The 24,295-nt window shown below is 42.1% G+C and overlaps 1 protein-coding gene across 1 annotated transcript in view; it reads right to left on the minus strand.

Annotated features, from left to right (window-relative positions):
• COLGALT2 (collagen beta(1-O)galactosyltransferase 2) overlaps positions 1 to 24,295 on the minus strand; it is a 74,252-nt gene that overhangs the window by 20,713 nt on the left and 29,244 nt on the right. The window contains exons 2-6 of the mRNA XM_087827938.1: positions 12,733 to 12,843; positions 9,868 to 9,985; positions 7,805 to 7,939; positions 4,192 to 4,396; positions 631 to 750 (exon numbers count right to left, since the gene is read on the minus strand). Of these exons, the coding sequence (XP_087684064.1) occupies positions 631 to 750; positions 4,192 to 4,396; positions 7,805 to 7,939; positions 9,868 to 9,985; positions 12,733 to 12,843 (689 nt within the window). The remainder of the gene's footprint in view (positions 1 to 630; positions 751 to 4,191; positions 4,397 to 7,804; positions 7,940 to 9,867; positions 9,986 to 12,732; positions 12,844 to 24,295) is intronic.

Raw genomic sequence — 24,295 nt, forward strand, 5'->3', positions numbered from 1 at the left:
CACAGTGGGTAAGGACAAGAGTTCTGGAGACAGCAAGGTTGGTTCCAACCCCAATCTGTCATTTGTTTAGTGGAATGATCTGGGGCAAGCTACTTAAACTATGCCTCAATTTCTTCATCTTTACTACGGGAATAATAAAGCCCCTTTCACCGATTTGTTGTAATTAATAAGACAATACATAAAAATTGCTTAGTGTGGTATCCGACACATCACAAGCTATTATTAAATTCAAGTCATAATTATTATTGTTGTTAGACTTTTTATATAGATCATAGAGAATCTTCCCCCAAACTCTACAAGCTTTCATCATCTCCGCTGTACAACCAGAGAGGTTAGATTACTTGCCCAAAGTATATAATTAGAAAGCAGCAAAGTTAGAGTTGAAATCCTGCCACAAAGCACCGTGACAGCCCTTAGGACATCGTGTGACACAAGTTTACTGTGTACCGAGCTCTCCACCTGGACGGGATGCTCCGAGGGCAAAAGCTTGGCCATATTCATACTTCACATTAGGAAAAGTTAAAGAATAAATGAACAAAAGAATATCCGTGTTCCAGTCCTGGGGGAGGGGGATGTGTCTGGTGTCGTGGCAGAGGAACGAGAGCCACCGCAGGCTCCTGGGTCACTCACTCATGGCTTCGATCTGCACGTGGACAAGGCTCTCGACATCGTCCTGCAGCGTCTGATGGGGCTTCAGGGGGATGGGCAGGTAGCCGTAGTGCTCCCTGTTGCAGAGGTACATCTGGACGCCTGAGGGGGACAAAGCCGGCCAATCAGAGAACAACACTGGTTAGCTCTAGAGTGACAACTATGGGAGGAGACAGGACTGTGGCTAATGCTGGGTTTGGCACTGAAACTGAACAAGTAACTGTTTCAGGCACTGTCTGCAGACCTCAAAAATGCTCCTTTATTAAGAAAGTATAACAGAGCATTGAGGTCTAATAAAAAAAGCCCGGGCCATTCTTCAACTCAGAGGAAATTGATTTTTTCTCTTTAAAGAAACAGCATAGTTGTGGTCTGAAATGAACACTAAAGGCATGAAGGGATCAAAAGGGAGGCAAGGACAGAAAGGAACACTGTAATCTACCTTCAGGAAATAAAGAGAATGAAGAATAAAATCCATATTTGATATGAAAGCAAATAGGAAAATCCTGTAAGGCTGACAGATTATTAGAACTAAATCTAGGCATACATAGAACCAAAAATAAAAAACAAGAACATTTAAATTCTCTATAACTCTCTCTGGTTTTCTTTTTTTTTTTTTTTCCTAAATCTTTATTGATTTCAGAGAGAGGAAGGGAGAGGGAGAGAGAGATAGAAACATCAATAATGAGAGAGTCATTGATCGGCTGCCTCCTGTATGCCCTCGACTGGTGATCGAGCCCGCAACCCAGGCATGTGCCCTGACCGGGAATCGAACTGTGATCTCCTGGATCCTAGGTCAATGCTCAACCATTGAGCCACTCCAGCCGGGCTGGTTTTATTTCTTCTCTTAGCAAGCATGGATTTGGAGTCAACCAATGGACATGAAACTTCTATAACAGATTCATAAAGGAACAAAAGAAAATCTGCATCTCAAGTCCTGTTAAGAAGGTGCCAGAAATACACCACAGCCCTCTCGTATTCAGTACTGGTCTTTACAGCCCCTTCTGGCTAATTCCGAGAGTGATATTACACAGCATCTGTGTTCAACCAGATACCTAGGAATGTAGGAATCTAGATGGTCACATAGAGACCCAGCAACAGACACAGTTTTGACTAGTGAGAAGATTGCTTAATTAAAAGAATGAGTCTGCTAGGCTCTGGTCCATGTGTCCAGGCTTCTGACTTGTTAATTGCTAGAACCATCTATCCTTTCCAGAGAGAGAATTACCTGCACAGAGCCTTCTCTATTTTGTGCGGATGCGATTTCCCCCAGTCCGCCGTATCTCCTGCCAAATCAGCTGTCTCAGGGCATTAACAGAGAAGAGCAGGGAAGAAAAGAGCTTCTATCCTCTGCTTTGCTGACTCTGGCTGAAGCAGGGCTGGCCCACCGATCACTGTCGCTTCTCTTGCCTTCACCAAATGAAGTCACTAGCTCTGCTCTTTGCCTCCATGAAGGCTTCTGGGAACCTTCAAACCAAAAACTACCCTCTTGCAAGTCATGATGAATTCAGGAAGGAGAAGGAAAGTGGTTTCATATTTAGGTTGCCTCCATACCCTAATTAGGTCCGTCGTTTTACCATTCAACTTTCCAAAGCTTCCACAAAAAGAGAAGATGAGACCCAGCTGAGCTCACCATCAAGTGAGGGGACAAGAGAGGCATGTTCAGACGTGCAAGGTCATGAATATTTACTTTCCATCATCCTGTCTCATCCAGCGACTGGGTGATGTGGGAGAGGAAGGTGAAGGAAGAGGAGTGGGGCCTTTGCACTCGCTTTCAGACCCTTGGGAAGTCTGACCAATAAGGAACGAAGGCTGAGTAAGGACAAGCAAAGGGCAAAGCTGGAAATTCATTCCCAGCCTGTGTCACTCTCCTAGCCACAAATCCAGTTCTTGGTTTAAAAGAATTTATCATAATAATTTAGTGCATGGGTCAGCATAATGCATTGAGCAACAGCAGTAAGGGGGGACTCTGATGGGCAAGGATCATTACTGTAATTGCTCATAGTTCACTTTCTTGGAACAGCCTTACTTGGCGCTCTGGAGCAAATCACCTGGCACAAATCGAAGGACTGAGAAGGCCCTGCGTCTGTTTCTCATCCTGGTGAGGTCAGAGCCAATCACAGCCCAAGCAGAAAGCAGCAGTTTCCATGAACACTGACATAGAACCTTCAGGGAAACTTCCAACCCACAGGGGAACAAGAACCTTGCTTTTGCCCTGACATGCGCCTGAAAATGCCTACACCTGGCCAGAGGGTCTCAATGGCCCTGGCAGCCAAGGGGGAAAATCAGCCTTCCCCACTTCCACCAAATATCCGCATTCCTACCAAGTCTACAACTGATGAGTGGGACACCCCTGGCTTCAAGGATGGCCTGGTGAATGAGTTGTAGCTTAAATTTGTGTTACCAGTCTCACCTGCCAGTAACCTGCCTCAGCTCACTAGGGTCTTGAGGTGATCCCATCCACCCTAATTTATGTGGCCACAGTGAGTTCATTCACCATCTGCCTGGTTTCTAAACTCACTTCTGCTAGTGGTTAAGCGGCACATTTCTGGCTCATTGATAATGGGACCTGGCTTCCGTCCTGAGAATAAAGCTTTGCTTGAGGAATGTTGTGTATCTTCCTACTGAACTGCTTTGGTGAATTACGTACTCCCTGATGGCACATGCAGGTGACACGAGAGAAATAACTTACATTCCTAACTGACTTGTCTTTAAGAAACTTACACTTGCCACTGGAAATGCTTTCTTAGTAGTTCATGAAAGACTTGTCTGGCTTTGCCTGACCTTCCAGAGGGACCGTGGCAGACACTGCTGGTTGACTCCCCAAATCTACCCTCACCTTCTCCTAGAGCGAGAGAACTAGGGCTCTAGACGACATAGATAAACTTCGGAGCCTCTGTAGGTGTTGTCCCGTGACTAAGTTCTGGCTAACGGGATATGCATAGAAGTGATGTGCTCAAGGTCCCGAGTGTACCCTTCAAGGGGAAGACAGTGCCGTCCCTCTCTGGTTTTCACTCGATGGCTGGAATGCATCCCTACTAATGAGACATCTTGGATCATACAATTAAGGATGATGCCTCATGGAGGGTGGAAAAGCAATAGAGAAGGAGCCTGGGTCCCTGAAAATTTGTGCATTAGAGCCACTATACCAGTTCAGGCTTTTTTGAAAAGGAATATGAGTCTGGGTTTTTTGCCAGTGTTGTTTTGGGTCTCTGTCACAGTTTCTGATTAATAAAAGGACTCCTATAATGAAGAGAGCAATGCAGTAGCACCATAGAGAACCCATGGCTCCCACCACTACCCTCTTCCCACTGCTCAATAAAAAGAGTGGAGTCTGGGTAAGGGCTCTTGGTCACTGGTGCTCACAGGGACAGCAATACCGAGGGTGCTGGTGTGGGTACTGCAGGCAATCAATTGCCTCTAACACTACCTGCAGAGGAAGCCCATTTCCATAGATGGCAGTGTTCTTAATAACATGCACAAAACAGAGAGGCTGGTTATTTGCAGTGTTTCCATGGGGGCAGTGCCACCGAATCCCCACAGTACCTGCTTGCCGGCTGGAGAAGGCGAAGACGATGATGTCATCGAAGGTCCAGGCGTAGTCCTGGTGCGGGGGGTAGAACGTCAGCTTGTCCGAGGCTTCCTTCCTGAGGTCAATCAGGAATGTGGAGTGGACCATGGGGACAGGAAAGCAGCCCATTCTCTTCCATTCTCGAATCTGAACGTAGTCTGGGGTCCGTTTATAGAAGCCCTGTAAAAGAGCAAGCAGACGGGCTATGTTCTCTGATCTGAGCACCGCACTTTTCCCAGTCATCTGCTAGCTGATTCCTTCCAAGGCATCACCAGTTAAGGAGAAGTCCCCAAGAAAAGTCACCTTAACTCTTTATCTTGGTCAAAGAATTTCCAATTCAGCTCAAGAATTGCTATTTACATATTTAACAATACTAAAAAGGCCCTGTTGTCAGAAATAATGTTGGTTTCAGCATATCTCTTGATTTAATAATTTCATGAAAGTATATTTTATGTTGACTTATGATTTAAGCGTGAGCATTTAGAGGTGGTAAAGCCGAGCAATGAAGAGCACAATTTCTGGTGTCTGCCTGCTTGAGTTCAAATCCCCCCTCAGTTACTTATTGTCTGTAGGTATTGGTCAGATTACTCAACCTAGTTCCTCATCAGTAAAACAGAAACGGTGGCCCTGTCCACTCCATGGGGATGCCTTAAACATTCAAAGTGCTTAGAATAGTGCTAGCACCAAGAAAGCATCAATCAATACTGGCTCGTGTTAAAATTACATTACATTGGTTAATATTTTTAACTCAACATGCAGTACTCAGACATGGAAATAGGGTCTTCTTTCAGTAAAGTTATTTATTCAATAGTCTGCTCCACATTTTGGGGGGATTCCTCTTTTGAAAGCTCTTTGGGACAAGCACACAGGACAACCAACTCCCTTACTTTGTGGTCACATTTTCTGTTGCGATGTCAGTGCCCACACATTAGGCACTGCAGCCTCTTTCATGTCTCTGACAATCTCTTTAGTGTCTAGACGAGTGTTCCAGCTGAGCGAACCCTAACCCGGACCACGTGGCAAGGTCGAAGCAGCGAGAATTAAGACTTAGAAGACGCGAGGCTCGGAGTCATTTTAACCGTCTTCTAGCTGTTGGACCTTAGCCCGTGCTTGATCTCTTTGAGCCCGAGTGTCTTCTCACAGGGCTGTAGAATGGATCACATGTAATAAGGTCTATGAAGATACTTTGAAAACTGTGATCCATTATATGATATTATTAGTATAATTTTTATTAACCTTTAAAGTAAGGATCATTTGATATCCTTAAGTCAGGAGAACATGGGTTCTCTTAACACTTTAACTTGGGAACATTCTTCCAAGGGATTAAGGGAACGCTGGTCTTTAAAGGACAGTCTAAGAACACATACGAAATATAAAGTTCTGGACAACATAGCAACAATATTCTCAGAAAGAGAAGCTTGGAAAATTCATGATGATGATGAATCACTGAATATCCTGGGGGCAGGGAGGAAAGGAGCAGAGAAAGAGAGTTAGCATGCCTCCTGCAGACAGGCAGAGGTGAACATTTTGTCTTTTTTCCCCACATAAATTGAATGTTGTTGGTAATAATTCTTGTTCGCTGGCCAGACACCACCACCAGAGTCATTTTGTTTGGGATTTGTTTAAAGGCTCTGGAGACCAGGGCCTGCCTTAAGCTTATGAAGTCATTGGCCCTAGCAGAAGCCTGACTGGGGATGGCAGACAACCAAGAACAAAGGGAGAAAAATTAGAGTTGCCCCTAAATTCCTCAGATTTTTACTTTTTTTTTTTTAAATTCTCACCCAAGGATATAGTTATTGATTTTAAAGAGGGAGGGAGAGAGAGATTAACATCAATGTGAGAAACATCGATTAGTTGCCTCCCACATGCACTCTGATCAGGGGATTGAACCTGTAACCTAGGTGTGTGCCCTGGCTGGGAATCAAGCCCACAACTAGTTTGGCGTATGGGGCGATGCTCCAACCGAGCCACCCCAGCCGGGGCCAGATTTTTACTCTTACTGTGCAAACTAAATGAGCACATTTCTCCTGTTTGCTTTTAATGATGAACACAAATAAGAAGATAATTGAAACCTGGAGGCTGCAGTCACTAGAATAATCCATCCTTGTTGCTGATGTCAAAGCATAGCTCATTAAAAACAACCCTCGGGTGATTCTGCCGTGCGAAACACTGCAGGTGGTTAACTAAGAACCTAATGTAATGTTTTCACACCGAGAACTGAATGACTTGCACAAATATGAACTTGATGCTTCCCTAAAAGAGATTTGGATAACATGCATTCAAAACCTCTTGGGACTGCGAGAAGTACTGTAATGAAGGAGCAATGGCTTGTCCAGTTAGGGTGCTAGAGCCACAGATTGTTACGTTTTCAGGAATTGTGCAAGCCCACTGACAGGTTGGTAGCTATAAAAATAAAAATCAAGTTAATTACCACCATCTAAGAGAACCACAGATGTCAGCTATGCATATTTTTAATAATTATCTCATCAAGTAGCTAGACTGCAATTAACTTAACCTTTCCCTGAGCTTAAACAACATTTAAGTTGTCTGCATGGTGGGAGTACTTACATCATGAAAACTGGCAAATGCTACCCATCAGGATTTTTGCCCCCACAGAGAGCCAGTTATTAAAAATTTATCATTTGGCCCAAAGCCAAACCAAATATAAAAGAGGGACTCACAATTTTAGCCTTTTGGGTGTGAGACTACATTTAACATATATTTTTTTTCCTTAAGCACATGATCAGCTTATCTTTTGAATTCATTAACTACAGGATAAAAATATAACCAGCCATAAGCAGTCACTGTAACAGATCTCTAGACTTGAAAGACTTTCCAGTGGAAAAGAGAGGTGATGGAAATAAAAGAATTCTGTTTTTAACATGAATTTTGGGGGGAAAAAGCTACCATAGCAGTTCTAATTATTGGATCACTTTGAAATGAATTTGGCAACATATATCAAAGGTCATCAAAATATTTATACTCTTTGACTTAGTAATTCTACTTCTAAGAAGCTATCCTAAAGAAATAATATTAAATACAGAAAAAATTATATTAATCATGATGGTCCTTATAATAGTTAAAAGTTGCAAACAACTTAAATGTTTTCAAACTAAGAGAAAGATTAAGTACATTGCATTATAGCCACTTGATATAGTTATTAAAACATGCAAACTGTTATTTACGGTGTTAGAGTGGTGGGGATTAACATTTTTTTTTACAATTTTTCATTTAAAATTTTTTCTATGGTGTTCTTATGATAGTTTTAATGAAGAAAAAAAAAAACCTTACATTTTTTAAAAATCTCTGAATCAAAGATAAAAAATAGCACAAATTCCAGCAAGCTTTATCGGTTAATTTAAAGCTTCTAATGCTAAACTTATTTGAATATTTTCTTCATAATTCATTAATACAGAAGAGCTACTGGGTTATGGCACTGGACCTGGATTCACCTCCTTTCCTGGAAATGCTTGCTCTAAAATGACACGCATCTTTCAAGGGAGGAAACGAGAAAAAGGTTAACAGGGCTACTGTTGACACATGGCCGCCTTGTTAAACTCATAGCTAATTCATTAGCCAAAGACTTGCCTGAGGTGTGATTCCGCACCAGAAATTAGAGTACAGGCCCCGAGACTCCAGCATGGGGGCCACAATGGTTTTGTTTTCTGCAATCATTAGATTGAGGGTCTGTGGATTAGTCAGGAAGTTGTCAACATCTATAAACTAGGGAAAGAGAAAGAGAAAGTCAGGTGAGAAGGTACTTGTCCATAACGGGTTCAAGGGTAACCCAACACTTATAGAGCATCTAGGGAGGCTTGCTCATGATATGGAACCAGTCATCTATGCTCTCCTTCTGGAAACCCATTCCAAATGGATGGCTCTCATTCAAACTAAATACATTTAGTCTAACTTTTCCATGTTCAGTTCTGCAAAAGGCACCAAGTAATGAATTGGTGTTACCACACTCGGCACACACTCAACCAGTAACCAACCTAAAGATGTTCATGGCTCCCAAGCCTTTAAAGGTTTATTCAAAAACACTTATCGAGTGCCTACTCCAGATACAAATGGACAGACCTGTTTAGGTTGTCTATAATAATGCCAAAATGGCCCCCAAAACAGATCCACCAATGTTATTTTAATGTTACAAGCAGAATTTTTGTTTAAAGTACATTATGTCAACCCATGTTAACCAACAAAGCCATGTCCCATTCTCAGCAGAAGTGCATGTTCACACCGATTCATTTACAGGGACAGTAACAACATTTTCTGTCATATAAAATAAATAACCACACTGAACTATCTACTTAAAAATTATTAAAGTGACAGATTTTATGTTATGTCTATTTACAACACACACAAAGTAAATAACCAGAAGCTTTCATTCTTATGATAGTTAATCTGTTTACCAAAAATTTTGTGGTTTGACATTTGTACACTTCAACGATATTTAAATAGCTATACAATGTTAAGTATCATCGGGACAAGTTGAAACTTCTATGAAATTATTTCTAGAAGATGTGTGTGTGTGATCAATCATTGGGCTGATTTTTGTTGCGGTTGAGGGGCTGGGAATGGACACAGATCCAAGGAATTCCCTTTGGGAATTAGTCTAGTGACAGAGAGATGTCAATACATTTGATGAAACAATATTGGCTTTGCTTTATTGGTGTTATTTCCAGTGTTGTGCTGGAAAACGTTTACCAAAAGATATAAATGGTTTTGGGGGGAGGCACCGATGAAGAACCTGGTTCCCATAAACTTGTGGGGGAGAAAAGCCTCTGTCAATATTCAAAAGGGAAATGGGAACTGTAGCTCCTGAGGAAGCGTCCTTTCCAGTTGAGACAGGTTCATGGAAGACAAGGATGGCACATAACACTGGTTCCTGATCCTCAAGTCCAGCCCACTCTGGGCCACCTCGAAGTGCTAACGGAAGTGACAGAACATCTTCATGGAGAAAAATTCTCCACGAGCGCCCAGCACAATGCGGAGCAAACCGGGAAGCCAAGAAACAGAGACCACTCTCCAGATCACTCGGGAGCAAAAGGGAATGGAGATTCAAAGCCGTCAACTTGAATCTCTTTTTATATAATTAACTTAATTCTTCTAAAAAGTTATTAAGACTATTTATATTGTTCTACCTACAGCATTCCCCCTGAAACTACAAAGATTCAGGTTTTCACGCCTGTTCTGTGAAAGAGATTGACTAAGTCAAGCGCTTATTTGCTTACTGAAAATGCATGTCAGAGGTGGGTCTGAGATGAACCCAGGGGTCCCAGTATGAAGCTCCCAACATTTCCCCCTGTGCCTTTATTAAAAAGTGGGGAAGGCAGAGCCTAAACAAAGATTGTTTGTTTGTTTGTTTTAATATATCTTCATTGATTTCAGAGAGAGGGGGAGAGAGAGGTGAAACATCAATGATAAGAGAGTCGTCATTGATCAGGTGGGTATTGAACCCGCCACCCAGGCATGTGCCCTGACTGGGAATCGGACCACGATCTCCCGGACCCCAGGTCGATGCTCAACCGCTAAGCCACGCCCGGCCAAGCAACAAAGACTGTTTTGATTGATCCCACAGGCCTGGTTTTTGGACAATTGATCTGGACATATTCTAGATAACAGCTGTCAAGAAATCAAACATGTGATTTTACCAGAATGTAGTCTGACCATTTTTCCCTCGCAGTTCGAAGGGCTGCCTGTCGTAGTTTCATCACATGGGCAAACCGGGAGGCAGGCCAGTGCTTTGGACCAATTTCATCAGGATAAGACCTAAAATAATAATAAATAATAATAACAGTAGTCGCTTAAAATTATTGAGTGCTTATATATTCCAGGCACTGTGTAGAAACTCACTTAATCTTCCAATAACCCTAACTTGAAGCAGACACTATTTTTGTTAGTATCATCCCCATTATACATAAGGAAACTAGAGCGAGGAGAGATCAAGTAACCTGCTGCTTACTGTACACAAGAATCTTTATATGAAATATTTCACCGAGTCCCTACTAGGTACGTAGAATAGTCCTTCAGTAGCCAAGGGGATTGGTTCCAGGACCCCGGTGGATACTAAAATCTGAGGATGCTCAAGTCCCTTATATAAAATGGTGTAGTATTTCCATACAACCTACACATATCCTCTCATATATTTTTAAATTATCCCTAGATTGCTTTCAATACCTAATACAATATTAATGCTATATAAATAGTTGTTACCCTGTACTGTTTAGGGAATAAAAAGTCTGTACATGTTCAGTATAGATGCACAGTAAGCCTAACCACACAGTATATGCCAGCAAAAAGTAACAGTTTTTCCCCAAGTACTTTCGATCCACAGTTGGCTGAATCCCCATTTCACAGATGAGGAAGGGTAGAGCAGTTTAAGTCATTTGCTTAATGCTATGTAGTTAACAAAGGGCGCAGTTAGGGTTTGAACCCAGGCATAACCCAAAGTTCTTGTTCCTAGATACTTTATTTTGCCATCAGATACATCTGGAGATTTTGCAGCATAAAAATATGAGTTTCCTAGGAAAAACAAAGGTTTAATTTATTGGGCAAATCTCAGTCAAGGATTCCACAGAACTGAACACATGGATGTATCCCAGGTAAAGGGAGGTCATGGAGCGGATGCACAGTCCCTGGGGTCTCCATCGGCATCCTCAGAAAAGCCAGCCAGGCCTCTCACACGGTCACACAGGCAGACGACTGGTGTACCCTCGAGAACCTTCTGAAAACTCCTAATTGGTAGGAGCACTGGTGCTGTCAGAGTGGCCCAAACTGGCCACTGCTTCAAGTTTTTCTAGCTGTGCTGGTAGCACAGGAGCCTCGGTGAATGAAAAACCACAAAAACTACACAAATAACATGAGTAAAACTATGTACTGCACGGGAATTCTCTGAGATGTCCTCCCCTATTATTGCTTCAATGAAATGCAGTACAATTCCTGTTTCTTTGAATATATTGCCCCCAAAATGCCTCCCCTAATATTTTTCACACTGACCTTGGCATACAATATATTAAGCCGAAAACTGGCTACAGAGAAAATTACCAGGATGCGAGGCAGGTACAAAAACTCTTTCTGGTCCATTCTAATTAGGCCACATTCCATTATAAGGAACTTCAAATGAGTGTTCAAAATTTTTAATACAGCTCAAATTTTATAGTTAAATTTTGCTTGACATATGGATCACAAGCTAGGATTTGAGATATATATGTGTATATATAATAAAAGAATTATATACAGAGAGACTAGAAGAAGAAAAATTTGCCCTGGAATGGCACTTGCTTTTACAATACAATCTGGCTTTCAATAAATGACTTATCCTGGGCAAAAAAATCAGGCAAATCAATTTGTTTTACTATACAATTCCTTAAGCTGGAACTGTAACAGCCTTGGAAACATTTACAATAGTAATACATTTACTCATGTTCTCATCTGCTCATTTGTTTATCCAACAAGTATTAATTTAGTGCCTGCCAAAAACTGCACTGGGGAAAATATGATTTGTATACTTTAGCCCCTACCAAAAAAACTCAAAAACTTGAAAAAAAAAAGCATAAATTATATAGTTTCTATTCATTAAGTATATTGTTGTCAGAAAGGCTGATGTAGGAAATTAGCAACACAAGTGTTGAGAGGTAGAGCTCTAACTGGAATGGCTAGCAACAGCTTTCGGTGGTAGGTGGGATGTGGGAAAAGAGCTGGTTACAAAGAAAGAAGGAGTCTTCCAGGAGAGCAAACCTGCATGGACAAAAGCTTGGGGTTGAAAGTAAAAGGAACATTCTAGATAAAGCAGGCATTCTTTTGGGAAGAATCGGGAAATATGGATGCATAGATATGGGTGCTAAGTTTACGGAATCTTTTAAAAATATAAGCCTGGGGTACTTGAACTTTGTTCTGTAGGTACTGGAGAGCCACTGGAGTTCTTTTAACAGAAAAATTAAACACATCATTAGCACTTTAGGTAGATTAACTTGACAATACGTTATGTAGAATGACTTGAAGATGGAAGCAACTAAGAAACTGTTATGGTTAAGATTGGAAGTCACCTACATGTCCATCAGTAAGAGACTGATTATATAATTATGGTATATCCATACAACGGGTGCTCTGCAGTCATAAAAATAATGAAGCAGCTACTTAACTATAGAATGATTACCCAGGTATGGTAAATAAAAAAGCAAGGTGTATATATATAAAAAGTATGCAAACTTTTCATTATGATCCCTCAAGTAGAAAAGTGGTACACACAAAATATGAATAAACAATATCACTATTTTAAAATATAGGCCGCTGTGGTAATTTCCTTGTAAACTAATGAGAACCCGAACTTGGCTGGTACCTGCGGGAGTAAAGAGGAAGAGAGAAAGATGAAGATCTGTCAAAGGAAGAAACTTATGCAGATGAAAGACAAGGAAAGGCCACATGTGCCTCCAAGACTGGAAGCCTGAATGGCTGGAAAACTGGCTAAGGGAGGAAAGGTCAGTAATGAGCTCGCAGAATGTTCTCCTGCTACTCACTCAGGCACATCCATGGGCCTCCACTCCACGTAGTGATAGAGTCTCTGCACATTTTTCAGCCACTCCCTGAGTATTTCTGTTGTGTTATCCACATTGTGATCGGTGGCTGCCCTGCGTGAGAGAAAGCACAACAGAGCTCAGTCATGTCATCCAAAGGAAGAGGGAGAAATCCAAAAGGCCCCAGATTAAGTGAAAGGAGAATGGCCAGTTCTAAAAACTGTACATGTGAAAACGATCCTCTTGCAGTCCAAACTGAACAATCAAGTGGAGATACTGCTTCCAGTAAGCCTGTGTCATTAGGTCCTTAAACAAGGCTCGGCCAACAGTAGAATATTAAGTGCATATACTAAACAGTATAGGCATAAAATGAATTTAAACTAGAGTGAGTTCATCAATCTTCTTGGAAATATTCTTATTTGCTTTAATTTTTAGTTATGCAAGATATAAACTCTGCCTTTCAACTTCACTAACAACTACCCTTAATTTCAGCAGTAACTCGGTTGCATTTTCATTTCAAGTTCATTTGCGGGGTCACAACAAAATGTTTAGCCAGTGCTGCTTTAACCACCTGCAGCAGAGCGGAAAGCCACAGCAACAGTTCCCAGGATAAAACTCAAAATCTAAGGGATCTTCACGCATCTATTATGGATTAACTTTCCCATCCCTTATACGGAAAAAAAGTACCATCGAAAGCCTCCAATAAGGTATACAAAACATATTTCTGTTCTACCTTGAAAGTATAACAAAATGATCCACTTATAAAGGAGCTTAACTCACTTATTCACACAAAAATATTTCCATATTGTATCACAAAGCAAACTCATGCTGTGTATCGGATACACATCTAAAGCCAAGTCAGGACAGGTGAAAATGAAGAGATGCCAGGGAACTGGGAAAGAAAGAAGGAAAGCAGGGGTTATAATCTCGGCATCAAATGAGGTAGAATTCAGGCCAAAAAAATATTAAGCATGAGAAAGAGGTTTTATAAATATAATTCTAAAGGGTGTAATTCAGGTCAAAGATATACTAAATGTGAATATGTCTGTACCTTCATAGAGTACAGGGGTTGGCAAACGATTTTCTTTACGAGCCACACAGTCAACATTGAGGCTCGCAGGCCATACACCCTGTCCCAGCTACTTCCCCTGGCATCGCAGCAGCAGGGCAGTTGTAAATGATACATAAAGGAATAAACATTCTCAAATGCGGATAAAACTATTTACAAAAGCAGGCAGCAAGTAGTCTGTGAATCCCTGATATGGTGGGCAGGATAGAAACTGCAAGGAAAAACAGGAACTCCAATAATAAGAGATACTAACATACTCTCTCCGTGGAAGTCGGTGCAAATGGAGATAAAGTAAACAGAGAGGACCTACAGGACACATTACAGGCACTATATTTTCTTCTCAAGTACACACGGAACGGTCACAAAACTTGGCCAACAATTACATGACAAAGAAAGACTGTAATATTGAAATAATATCAACAGCATTCTCTGATCACAATGCAATAAAACTAGAAATTAGCGATAAACTAAAAAACAAAAATATTGCATTAAAAAATTCCCTATTAAACAGCTATTGAGTAAAAGAGGAAATACACATCAACTTCAGAACTGATAAGCATGAGTAAGCAAAACGCTATATATCAGAACTTTGAGATACAATTATAGCAGTGATCAGAGAAAAATGCAGCTTTATGGCCTCAAATCAATCTAGACAGAGAGCTGAATTCCTACTCAAAAGGCTAGAGAAAGAGCATAAAGAAATGAATAAAGATGAAGGTAGAAAGGCATGAGGTAGAAAACAGAAAAAGAGTAGAATAAAAATGCTGAAAAAAATTTTTGGGGGAAAAAAATTAACAAAAGACAACCACTAGTTAACCTAATCAAGACAAAAAAATATAAAAATGAGAAATGACAAAGGTAACGACTGTGATTGATGTGGAAGAAATTTTTTAAATTATAAGCAATTACTTTGTACACACCGATGAAAAATAAATTTAAAAACTAGATGTGATGGGAGATTTCCTGGGAAGATGGACGTAAGCAAAACTGACTCCAGTGGAAATATAAAACTTGAACAGAACAATTTCCATGGAAGAAACAAAGAGAAAAAAACAACACCATGAGGGCCAAATGGTTTCACAAGGGAATTTTACCAGATATCTTAAGAGACGAGGTATTTTCAGTGCTATGTGGCCTGTCCTCCAGAGCACAGGTATAAAAAGCCAAGTTCTTTTCGTAAGTCAGGAACTATTGGTATTTAAACCTAATGAAGACACCCCCCCCAAGACCAATATATTTTAATGTCTATGCTGCAAAAATCCTAAATAGTTACAGACTTCAGTATCCTATTAAGAAAATATTATATACATGTCCTAAGATTGTTCAATATAAGAAAAATCCATTAACGTAATTCACTTTATCAACAGACCTGATGAAAAATCATACGATTATCTCTGTAAATGCTTGAAAGATCTTTAACAAAACTGAACACCTATTCCTACTTTTTAAAATCCATACTATACAATTTTTTGAGCAATGTCACCCAATAAATTCAATTAAAAAACACACCATGCTAAATAAAATTTAAAATGAAAAAGGGGGAGGGAGGGAGGGCAAACAGAAAAGAAAGTGTCATGGGAAGAAAGAGATGTCTGAGATCATAAAAGGGACTACAAGTGCTTAGATTTTATTAGCAGTTCAGCAGGTCCTTCTGGGAGAGAAAGTCATGGGCATTAGCAGCAGCAGTGGTTCCCTGCGAGCATGGCCTTGATAAGAGCAAAGGAGGAGCTGTGAACAGTGTTTACTGCTTCCATATATGGCAATTTCAGGAAATAGGATTTTGTTAAACCCAATCCATAATGGATTTTGTTCTTTCTACTTGAGCTTTTGGAGATCACTGCAGCTCCAAAAGTAACAAACACAAATCTTTAATAGAGAGAATATTCAGGAATGTTCAAGAGAAAAAAAAATTGTTAAGCAAAGCATAGTGGAACTCAGTGCTCCACAGGAAATACATGTCTGTAAAATACCAAGTAACTTGAAACTATTTCAAGTCACACTTAAGTCATAAAGTATAGACAAATGGGACAGAGGTGTGCAACTATATTTGAAAAATCTTATTTTGTAAGATGGATATTTGAACTAAAACCAGCCTTAATAAAAACCAAGGCTAACTTATCTACTTTCAATTCTCTTCTGGAAATCAGATTAGAACCGGCTCCTCTTTTCAGAACAAGGTCTAGGAGGGCGGGAGACCCACAGGCCCACCTGGACATTCATTCCACCAGCTGGATGGGGGGAGAGGTGATGTGTGCAGCTGAGGGACACCAAGTGAGCATCTTGGACAAAGATTGGGTAATCCGAGGAGGTGGGAAAGTGGGAGAGAAAACTGCGTGGGAGAGGGCCACAGGCTCCAGCTAGCTTTCGACAATGCTGAGAAGTGCATGCCAGCAAGAATCACATCCACCGTGACACGTGGCCACAAGCTACTGATGTCCAGCGAAATAGCATGAAGGGCACTGAGAGCGTTGGGCCACTCACCCCACAGGATGAAGTCTGCCCAGAGCAATCCTGAAACTGGGAGTTGGCTCCAATACATGCTATCCTTCACTCCAAATATCATGAGTGAGTTAAAACAAAACAGAACCAAAAATATCTTGACTAAAGGGTCAGCCAAAAGTTAGGAGAATTCTATATTATTCCAAAACTGCTATATAAATAGCATAGGAGAATTTATACAGCATCTACTTCTTTACTTGATTATGGTTTTTCCATTACTCAGGACTTAAATTCTCTTTGCCCTCCCTACACATTGATGCATTTCCTAATCATTTGAACCAAGCTGGCCTTATTGTATGAAATTTATTTTCCCGGTATACAGACTGAACAACTTCAAACTCTAAGTATCCACTACTGACAAACCTCGTTAGATATTAGTTGCTTGGATGTGTCTAATTAAAAACAGAAGCACAGATTTTAAATACTTTTTATTGAGTTGAGAATTTTTCCTATATGGTCACTTCCCCAAATTGTTAAGATTCTCTTTGTTCTCAGGCTTCCGAGGAAAAGAAGAATTAGTCCAGCTGTGGTTGGAGGTCCATCCACACCAGTTTTGGATGTGCAGGGCCAATCGCTGTCCCCTGGGAAGGGCAGTGTGGCCCACACCAGCCCACCGAGGAAGGCTGGCCCACCCCTCAGCACTCACTGCCCTTCCCCTCCACTCCCCCAGCGAAGACAAATCAACAGAAATCCAGGCAGGCCCTTCTAGCTGCTGCCTTTTAATTACCCTGACACAATGTGTTTCTGTTCAAAGACATAATCAGGAAAGCACGCAGGCGCTGGTCCATTCAGAGAATTGGAGAGAGAGATAGCAAAGACCCAGAGGCAAGCTCCCGGGGGGGAACATGAGGCTCGGGTTAAGGGCTCTATTTGCAGAGCCTGTGGCAGATGCAACAGTGCGGTGCCTGTCCTGCTGTGAGGCTTCACAGGCGCTGGACGTAAGAAACTGTGCGGCTGAGATGGATTTTTCCACCAAGCCAGGAAGCTGAGGACACGGAATGTGTGAACCGCTCAGGAGAAGCCCAGGCGCCTCTTCCAACCTGAAAGCTCCTTCCAGTCCCGTAGAAAATGAGGGCTGTCTGGGGCCAGCCACCCTTCTCCCAATCAGACCAGGAAAGGCACCCAGAAAGGGAACAGACATGGCTAAAGGATTCCTTGAAGAAGGCAAATGATGTGAAGAGACATCTGCAAAGGTGATCTGCAAGTGATTTCCAATCCTAGTCAAACCGGAAACCCACTGTTTGAGGACATGAGCATGTGCTGGCTGGAAGGCCATGCTCCTGGGAGGCCAAGACGGGTCAATCTCTACTTCAATTCTGCCAACCCAAGTGGAGTCACACTTAAATCAACAACTCCCTCCCTCTCTCTTCTCTGGGTCTCTCTGGCTCAGCATAAGACAGCAAGGAGAGCTCAGCTCTTGAGTCATGACAGACCTCACATAATTCATTTTCTTGGAAGGCCATGCTGGGACAGTGACTTCCCTCGATCTCTAAGGAACACCAGGACCTGCCACCACTAAAAGGTCTCTCTCCTCTACATCTAGGAGAGCTGTGGCCCTGATACAGCTGTGGTGCTTGCATTCAGTCCCTTCTCTGTGCATCAGTCTTGCTGGCTTCCTTTGGAGCTAGTACCTAAAATGGAAGAGCTGGTAGAAACAGATGCAAAATCCACTTGGCCTCAGAGGGAAGTCTAGGCCATTTCTCATCATAATGCTGCACATCCGCTTTCTCTCTGATTCTGATTCTAGTTTCTGTTTCTGCTTCCTCTTCGTATTCTCTAGCCCTGCATGTCAGCAAAAGTCCGTGAGTCTCAGATTCAAAGTCATATTAGGACAAAGGTAAACACACACCACTCGTGCCATCAATAGCATGCACAGGGATCTCCTTGGCTCATGGAGTTCCTGGGCCAGCAGGTGCATTGTCACTGTTACAGGGAAAAGTGAGAGCCCACAAAGTGGACCAGTGAACAAACACATCTGCAGGGTGAGAGAGCTTTCCTACTTTGGCTGTGCCCACCACCCCAAAAAAGAATAGAGATTTCTCTGGCAATGTCTAAATACGCTGACATTTCTCCCTGTTCCAGGTCAGTTGTCATTCCTCAGTCCTGGCTCTTAAACTAATAGCCAACTTGAAATAATCAGCACTGACTCATTTATTTTTACAAGTCCTACTGAGTTTGTGAGGGCTAACCTCACATTGGTAATTGTGGGGCCACAGAAGCCATATAAACATGTAGACCAGGTCTCCCAGCAGGTGGAACACAGATATTGAGGAAACACTACTCTTAATCACATCCATCTGCACTGACCCTCAGGGAATATTCTCAGCTCTCTGCCACTCCAGAAAGTCTAGATTTCTGACACCAGAGCAACAGGACTGCCATCGGTTGGGCAGGATGGAGGCAACACTGTGTAGCAATTGACGTTTACTGTCTTAGAAGCATCAAAATACATCTCCCAGAGGCTCAAGGGAAGAGTGATGGGATGAACAACAAAATTAGTCACCACCTGGACAATTCATACCATGACTAGTGAGTTGGCAAAAATGAATTTTCCAGCTCAAGACTTCAAAGACTGTCCTCTTAACTCTCTTGTTTTCCTTCAGTAAGGAAGGCTCATTGGTGTAGCAAATCAAGAGCTCCACCTTCAAATAAAATTCCAGGAAGCAACTAGTAAAATCCATTTTCAAGAAAGGTCATGTCATCAAGTCCCACCACGTCTGTTTCTGTTCTCAGGGACAGCCTCACCAGCAGCTGTTTGCCAACCGGAAGAGATATGCTTGGCCACTCGACAAAATATGATGATGGATTCTTGCTTCTTGGTACTGGTGTAGAGTTGTTTAAAATCTAGAATCCATCTGCTGGGTGGAAGCTTGATTATGGATATAGTTAAGGATACAGATATGGATTGTGGAGGCTGGAAATTTCTCCCCCAAAAAGCCTTTCCCTAAGTCCTACCAAGTCCCTTACTAGCAATTCTTCCTAATGAACGAAGAAATCTGAAAAAGCTCGCTTCTCATGAAACCCTCTTCACCAATAAAATAAGTGTTGCTACCCCTTCAACATCCCTCCTCGGTATGTCCTGCTTAATCCCAGAAACAATCACAGGCATTACACACCTGGAGGCTGGGTAACAGTGATGTAAAAAGAAATGATTCTGAAAATGCAATTAAACAACAAATCAATTTTATCCTAAGGGCCAGGAAGAAGAATGGTAAGATCTTCAGATTGATCATGAATAGTTAATTCAACACTGAGATGAACTTTAATTAAACATATTACAAATGAGCCTTTTCTCGATACCTTTGATTCTGAGCTATAGTTTTCCTCTCTTGGTGTTAAGAACCCCTCACCCATATATTATGCATTATCCTATTTTAAGCCTAAGTTAGGCATTATTTTTATCTCCCCATTTTATAGAAGAGAAGGCTGGGGATGGGACGTTATGACTTGTACAAGTCAGGCAAATGGTGGGTATTAGAGCTTGGACTTTTCTTTCAGGCCTTTGCTGTTCCATCGCAACCTTATCTCCAACTCCCCCACCACACTCACCCACAAAGAGTGAATGCCCACCTGTCATATTGGAAGAAGTTCTCTGCCTTGCCAAGGACATTAATCAACATGACCAATATGAAAATATCAGAATGAAAGGACGGAAATGTCCCAGTGGAAATAAAAACAAGAAAAACGGGAAGCTTCATCTGTTCACTATAAGCTCTGTTAAGGTTCAATTCAGCCTAATTTTCCTTGGAGTCAAAACCCTTGAAATGAGATCTAAGTATCAGCAGCAGGACAAGGTAAACATGTTTCTCATTTAAGTCCGCATTTCCCGTTTTTCTTCTCCTTTGTCCTTTATTTTCCTTCCCACTCTTTTTCACCCTCTCTTCATTCCCCGCTTTCTCTTCCTTGCTAGATTTCCAGATTCTATTAAACTCTTTATTTTGTGGATGTGCCTGAAGTAATGGAGTTACTAATAAAACGTTCCTGCATGGTCAACAATGAAAGCATTGATAACTAAAGAGAGGACACACAGGATCCAGGGCCACATTCTGCAGGAGCCCTGAACCCCTCCAGCCCCGGACACCCCAGGCTGGATTGGATGCCCCATATCTGCAATGACACAGTGATTCCCTGCCATACTCCCAGCATTGCACAGTATTATAATTAACTGGTTCTAGGTCTTTCTCCATTACCAGACTCTCTTCTCTGAGGATAGTAGCTAACAGAATTTACTGTGTGAAACACGGACTTACCGTGGGCTTAATGAATGAATGAATGAATGAATGAATGAATGAATGAACAATTTCAGGGGGACGTTTTCCAATCCAACCCAAATGCTTACAAAGGCTGAGCAGAGATAACAAATGTGCTGTCTATGAGCTAACAGTGGGAGAATAATGTTTTCAAGGTTCATCCACGTTGCAGTATGTATCGGGACTTCATTCCTTTTTGTGGCTGCATACTATTCCACTGTATGGATAGACCACATTTGTTTATCCACCTTCCCCCACCTACCCCTCCCTTGGCCTTTACTAAATTATTGTACATGTCCATAGAGTATGCATATATCATGTGTCCAAATTTCTCACTCAAAAACTTTGCCTGGTGTATAGTAAACATTTAGCACATGCTTGTTGAATGACTGAGTAAATGAATGCTGGCATAAATGGATGACAAAATAAAAATATACTCTCCAGATTTACTAAGGGCCTACCGTGTAAGCAAAAGCGGCAAAAATAACAGAATAATGCTAACCCTTCATAAAACATTTTGATTTAAGAAGCCATCAAACTCCTTCCTGCTATACCCCTAGTTTCCCCATTGAAAAAGGTGGGCCAGACACATGAGCAAAGAGAGGAGGTATCCAATTTGCAAACTGAATTCAAGGCTGTTTTCCCACAAAGTCACCTACAATGAGAACTTGGCTCCTGCGGACGAAACATTTCAGTCCTGTCCACTGCTGTTGCTCAAACCTGTTGTCTTGGTTCCAGTAATAACAGGCCTGGCCAGCTCAGGAGGGAGACAGAAACTGTTTGCCTTGAATTTACCTGCTTTAAAAGTTTTAAGTCTGGCCTTCCCACATCACTTCATTTGAGATTTTTTCACTTGGGGGCAGCGGGGGGATAGTGTTTGGCAGATGTCGGCTCCATGTTCATATTCTACAATCACACTCAGATTGCAGAACACTGAGACGTATTTGTGCGGAGGTTCGAATTATTTATTCTTGTTCGTGGTGTCAGGCTATTCTGATGGTATTTTTCCCCGTCTCTACCATGGAAAACTACTGTCAGACCGAAGGAGCAGTCTGTGCGCCTAACATTTCCAGGTGCTGCTGGGGAGGGAGCCATGCACAAGTGCACAGCACGGAGATGTTTTCCTCCTCCATCTGTCACCACACCTCTGCAGAGAGGGAAGCAGCAGGCACCGAACTAGAACCCTTGACTCGTAGCCTTTCATTTCATCTTCACAACAACCCCAGGATGTGGATTCTCATTAATCCCATTATAAAGATGAGGAAAGGCAGGTCCAGAGAGGTGACACCTCATGTTCAAACCTCAGAAGCAGTAAGAGCCAGACAGCAGGGCTCAGATGACCTGTGAGTCTTATTTTGAAATTGTACTTTGGAGTGAAGTTTAAAACAGAAAGAAATGTTTTAAAGGAGGTAGAGAGTAAATTGTAGTTTTGTTTTCAAAGTGCTAGATCTATCAAGGGCTTTACGTTCTTAGTAAAATTGCCACAGTCACAGGAAATTTATTTTTGAGCCCCCCAGGGTTGCTGGCCCTCTTCATGCCTCAGGAACAAACATACCCAACCAAGCCCTCATAATTTTTAATGATGCCTTGAACAGCAAATGGCATTTATCAATAACTGATTGATTTTACTTTGCTGTTTCCCAAACCTTCCACTATCTTGATTATCTCTTCTCTAACAGATGGGTTTATCTATGTCCTTTCTGTGAAAGGAAAAATAGGTTTAGGGAAAAAATGACTGAGACAATAACTTCTCAAAAGCCTGCCACGAATGTCACTGATGACTTTGGGAGGTAGGACAAGGATCTCGGATCCTCGACTTCCAAGGTGCTGCAGCCTCCCCCAACCCCCTCACGTGGGTCAAATCCCATGGTGATCAGTTCTTTTGGTCCTTTCACAGTTGCAAGCTGATCTTTATTTCTACGGTCTTGCACAATCTACTTCTCCCTCTGGTCTATAAGCTTTGTGAAGGCAGGGATATAGTTGTCTTTGCTCATCCTTGAAGTTTCAAGCCCAAGACAGTGCCCAGCCTGGGCACTGAGTAAAGTGCTGCTGAATGAATAATTGAGTACAAGGTTGGTGTCCTCACCCTTCTCTATAAGCACTAAGTATTTAAAATGTAGACACCATACCAGTAAAAAGAAAACACACAATTAGACAAGTTTGGGGAAATATCTTTTGGCGCACTTCCATTCTGTTTCATAATCCATATCCAAAAAGTGTGAGTCTAAGCAGGCCCTGGAAACAAGCACGGGGTCAGATACTATTTGGTATCGAGCTGTTGGAAGGCTCTGGTGGAGCCGAATAATCTGTCCGGGAGGAGGTGGGGAACTTGACCAGTTGCTTTGAAGGCAGCATCCAGAAGACATCTGGCCAGGGCAGAGTTCAAGCCAATGCAGTTGTGGTCAGTGGTAAATATGGCAACAGGTGAGTCATTCTTCCCGGCTTTCATTAGGGTGTGTCCTTTGAGCCAAATTAGAAATCCAGCAACTGGGCTTGGCACTCATCATTATAAACAGAGTCTAGGTCCAGCCAACAAAGGGAGAAAGCTGCAACTCCCTTTTCAGACCTAAAATAGGGTGCAATGGCTCCCCAGGACCTAGCAGGATGAAGGCAGCTCTTCCTGCTCTTCCTGCCCCAGTGTCAGGTCAGGCCACGCCTAAGGCATGTTTTAGTGTTTAACTGAGGCCATGTTCTTCTAGAGGCACCATGGGACAAAGCCAACGCCATCCAATGTTTCAAGTTCACTTCCCCAGAATCTCCCGACCAATTTTTCAGTTCAAGTTTTCTGTAAAGGTTATCATAGCATGTCACTGGTGAAATTCTCATTCTCACTCCCGCAGAGCTGATGTTTAGAGAGGGCACTGGGCATCACCAGAGCCAGACTGAAGCTCACCAACCCAAGTCTCTTCAGCAGAGGATCAGAGTGTAGCCTCAGATGAACACAGTTTTCATCAGAACAACTGTTTGCAGGAAGACCTGACAGAACCCTTCGGTACAATGCAGTTAGGACTCAAGATTGAGGATTTGCTCAAATACAGTGCCAGGCCCATAAGAGACATTCGATCCCTTTGGGTTAACGGAAGAAAACCTCTATGAGGAAGGGAATGCAGAGAGTTGGAGTAGATAATGTTTAAAACTCACTGGAAGCTAGGTAAGTCTGTCTAATGATAAGGTGATATAAAGGTATAGATAGTGACTGGGTTTCAGTGCTCAATAAAGAGACCCCAAATCAGGGTGAATGAGACGAGACACATGGAGAGAAAACTCTATGGAGATGCAATGTGGAGACCTACCCCAAAATATTGGACTCTGGAGCTCCGGGAAGGAAAGGGTATTTCCTGCCAAGTTATCTCTCTTTAGACCAAAATAAATGTTTTGACATTCCTGCAGGCTCAGTGAATTCTCTGCCTTGAGAACAAAGCCTGCCTGCCTAGAGGTGAGGACCTTCGACTGACTGGTGCGCTGCTTATCTGCATTATAACTGCGGAACACTCACATTAGCCTACGGTTGGGCGAAATCATCTCACACAGTCGGTACACTGTAGAGTGTGAGTTGTTCACCCTCGTGATCAGTGGCTGACCAGGAGCTGGGCTCACTGCTGCTGTCCAGCATCATGGGAGAGTGTTGTACCACATACCACGAGACCAGAAAAACACCCCAATTCAAGATTTGAAGTATGCTTCTACTGAACGTGTATTGCTTTCGCACCATCAAGTAAAAGGAATCACGAGTCGAACCATCGTAAGT

This window comes from Miniopterus natalensis, chromosome 19, assembly GCF_054644295.1.
Source record: "Miniopterus natalensis isolate mMinNat1 chromosome 19, mMinNat1.hap1, whole genome shotgun sequence".
Taxonomy (NCBI): Eukaryota; Metazoa; Chordata; class Mammalia; order Chiroptera; family Miniopteridae; genus Miniopterus; species Miniopterus natalensis.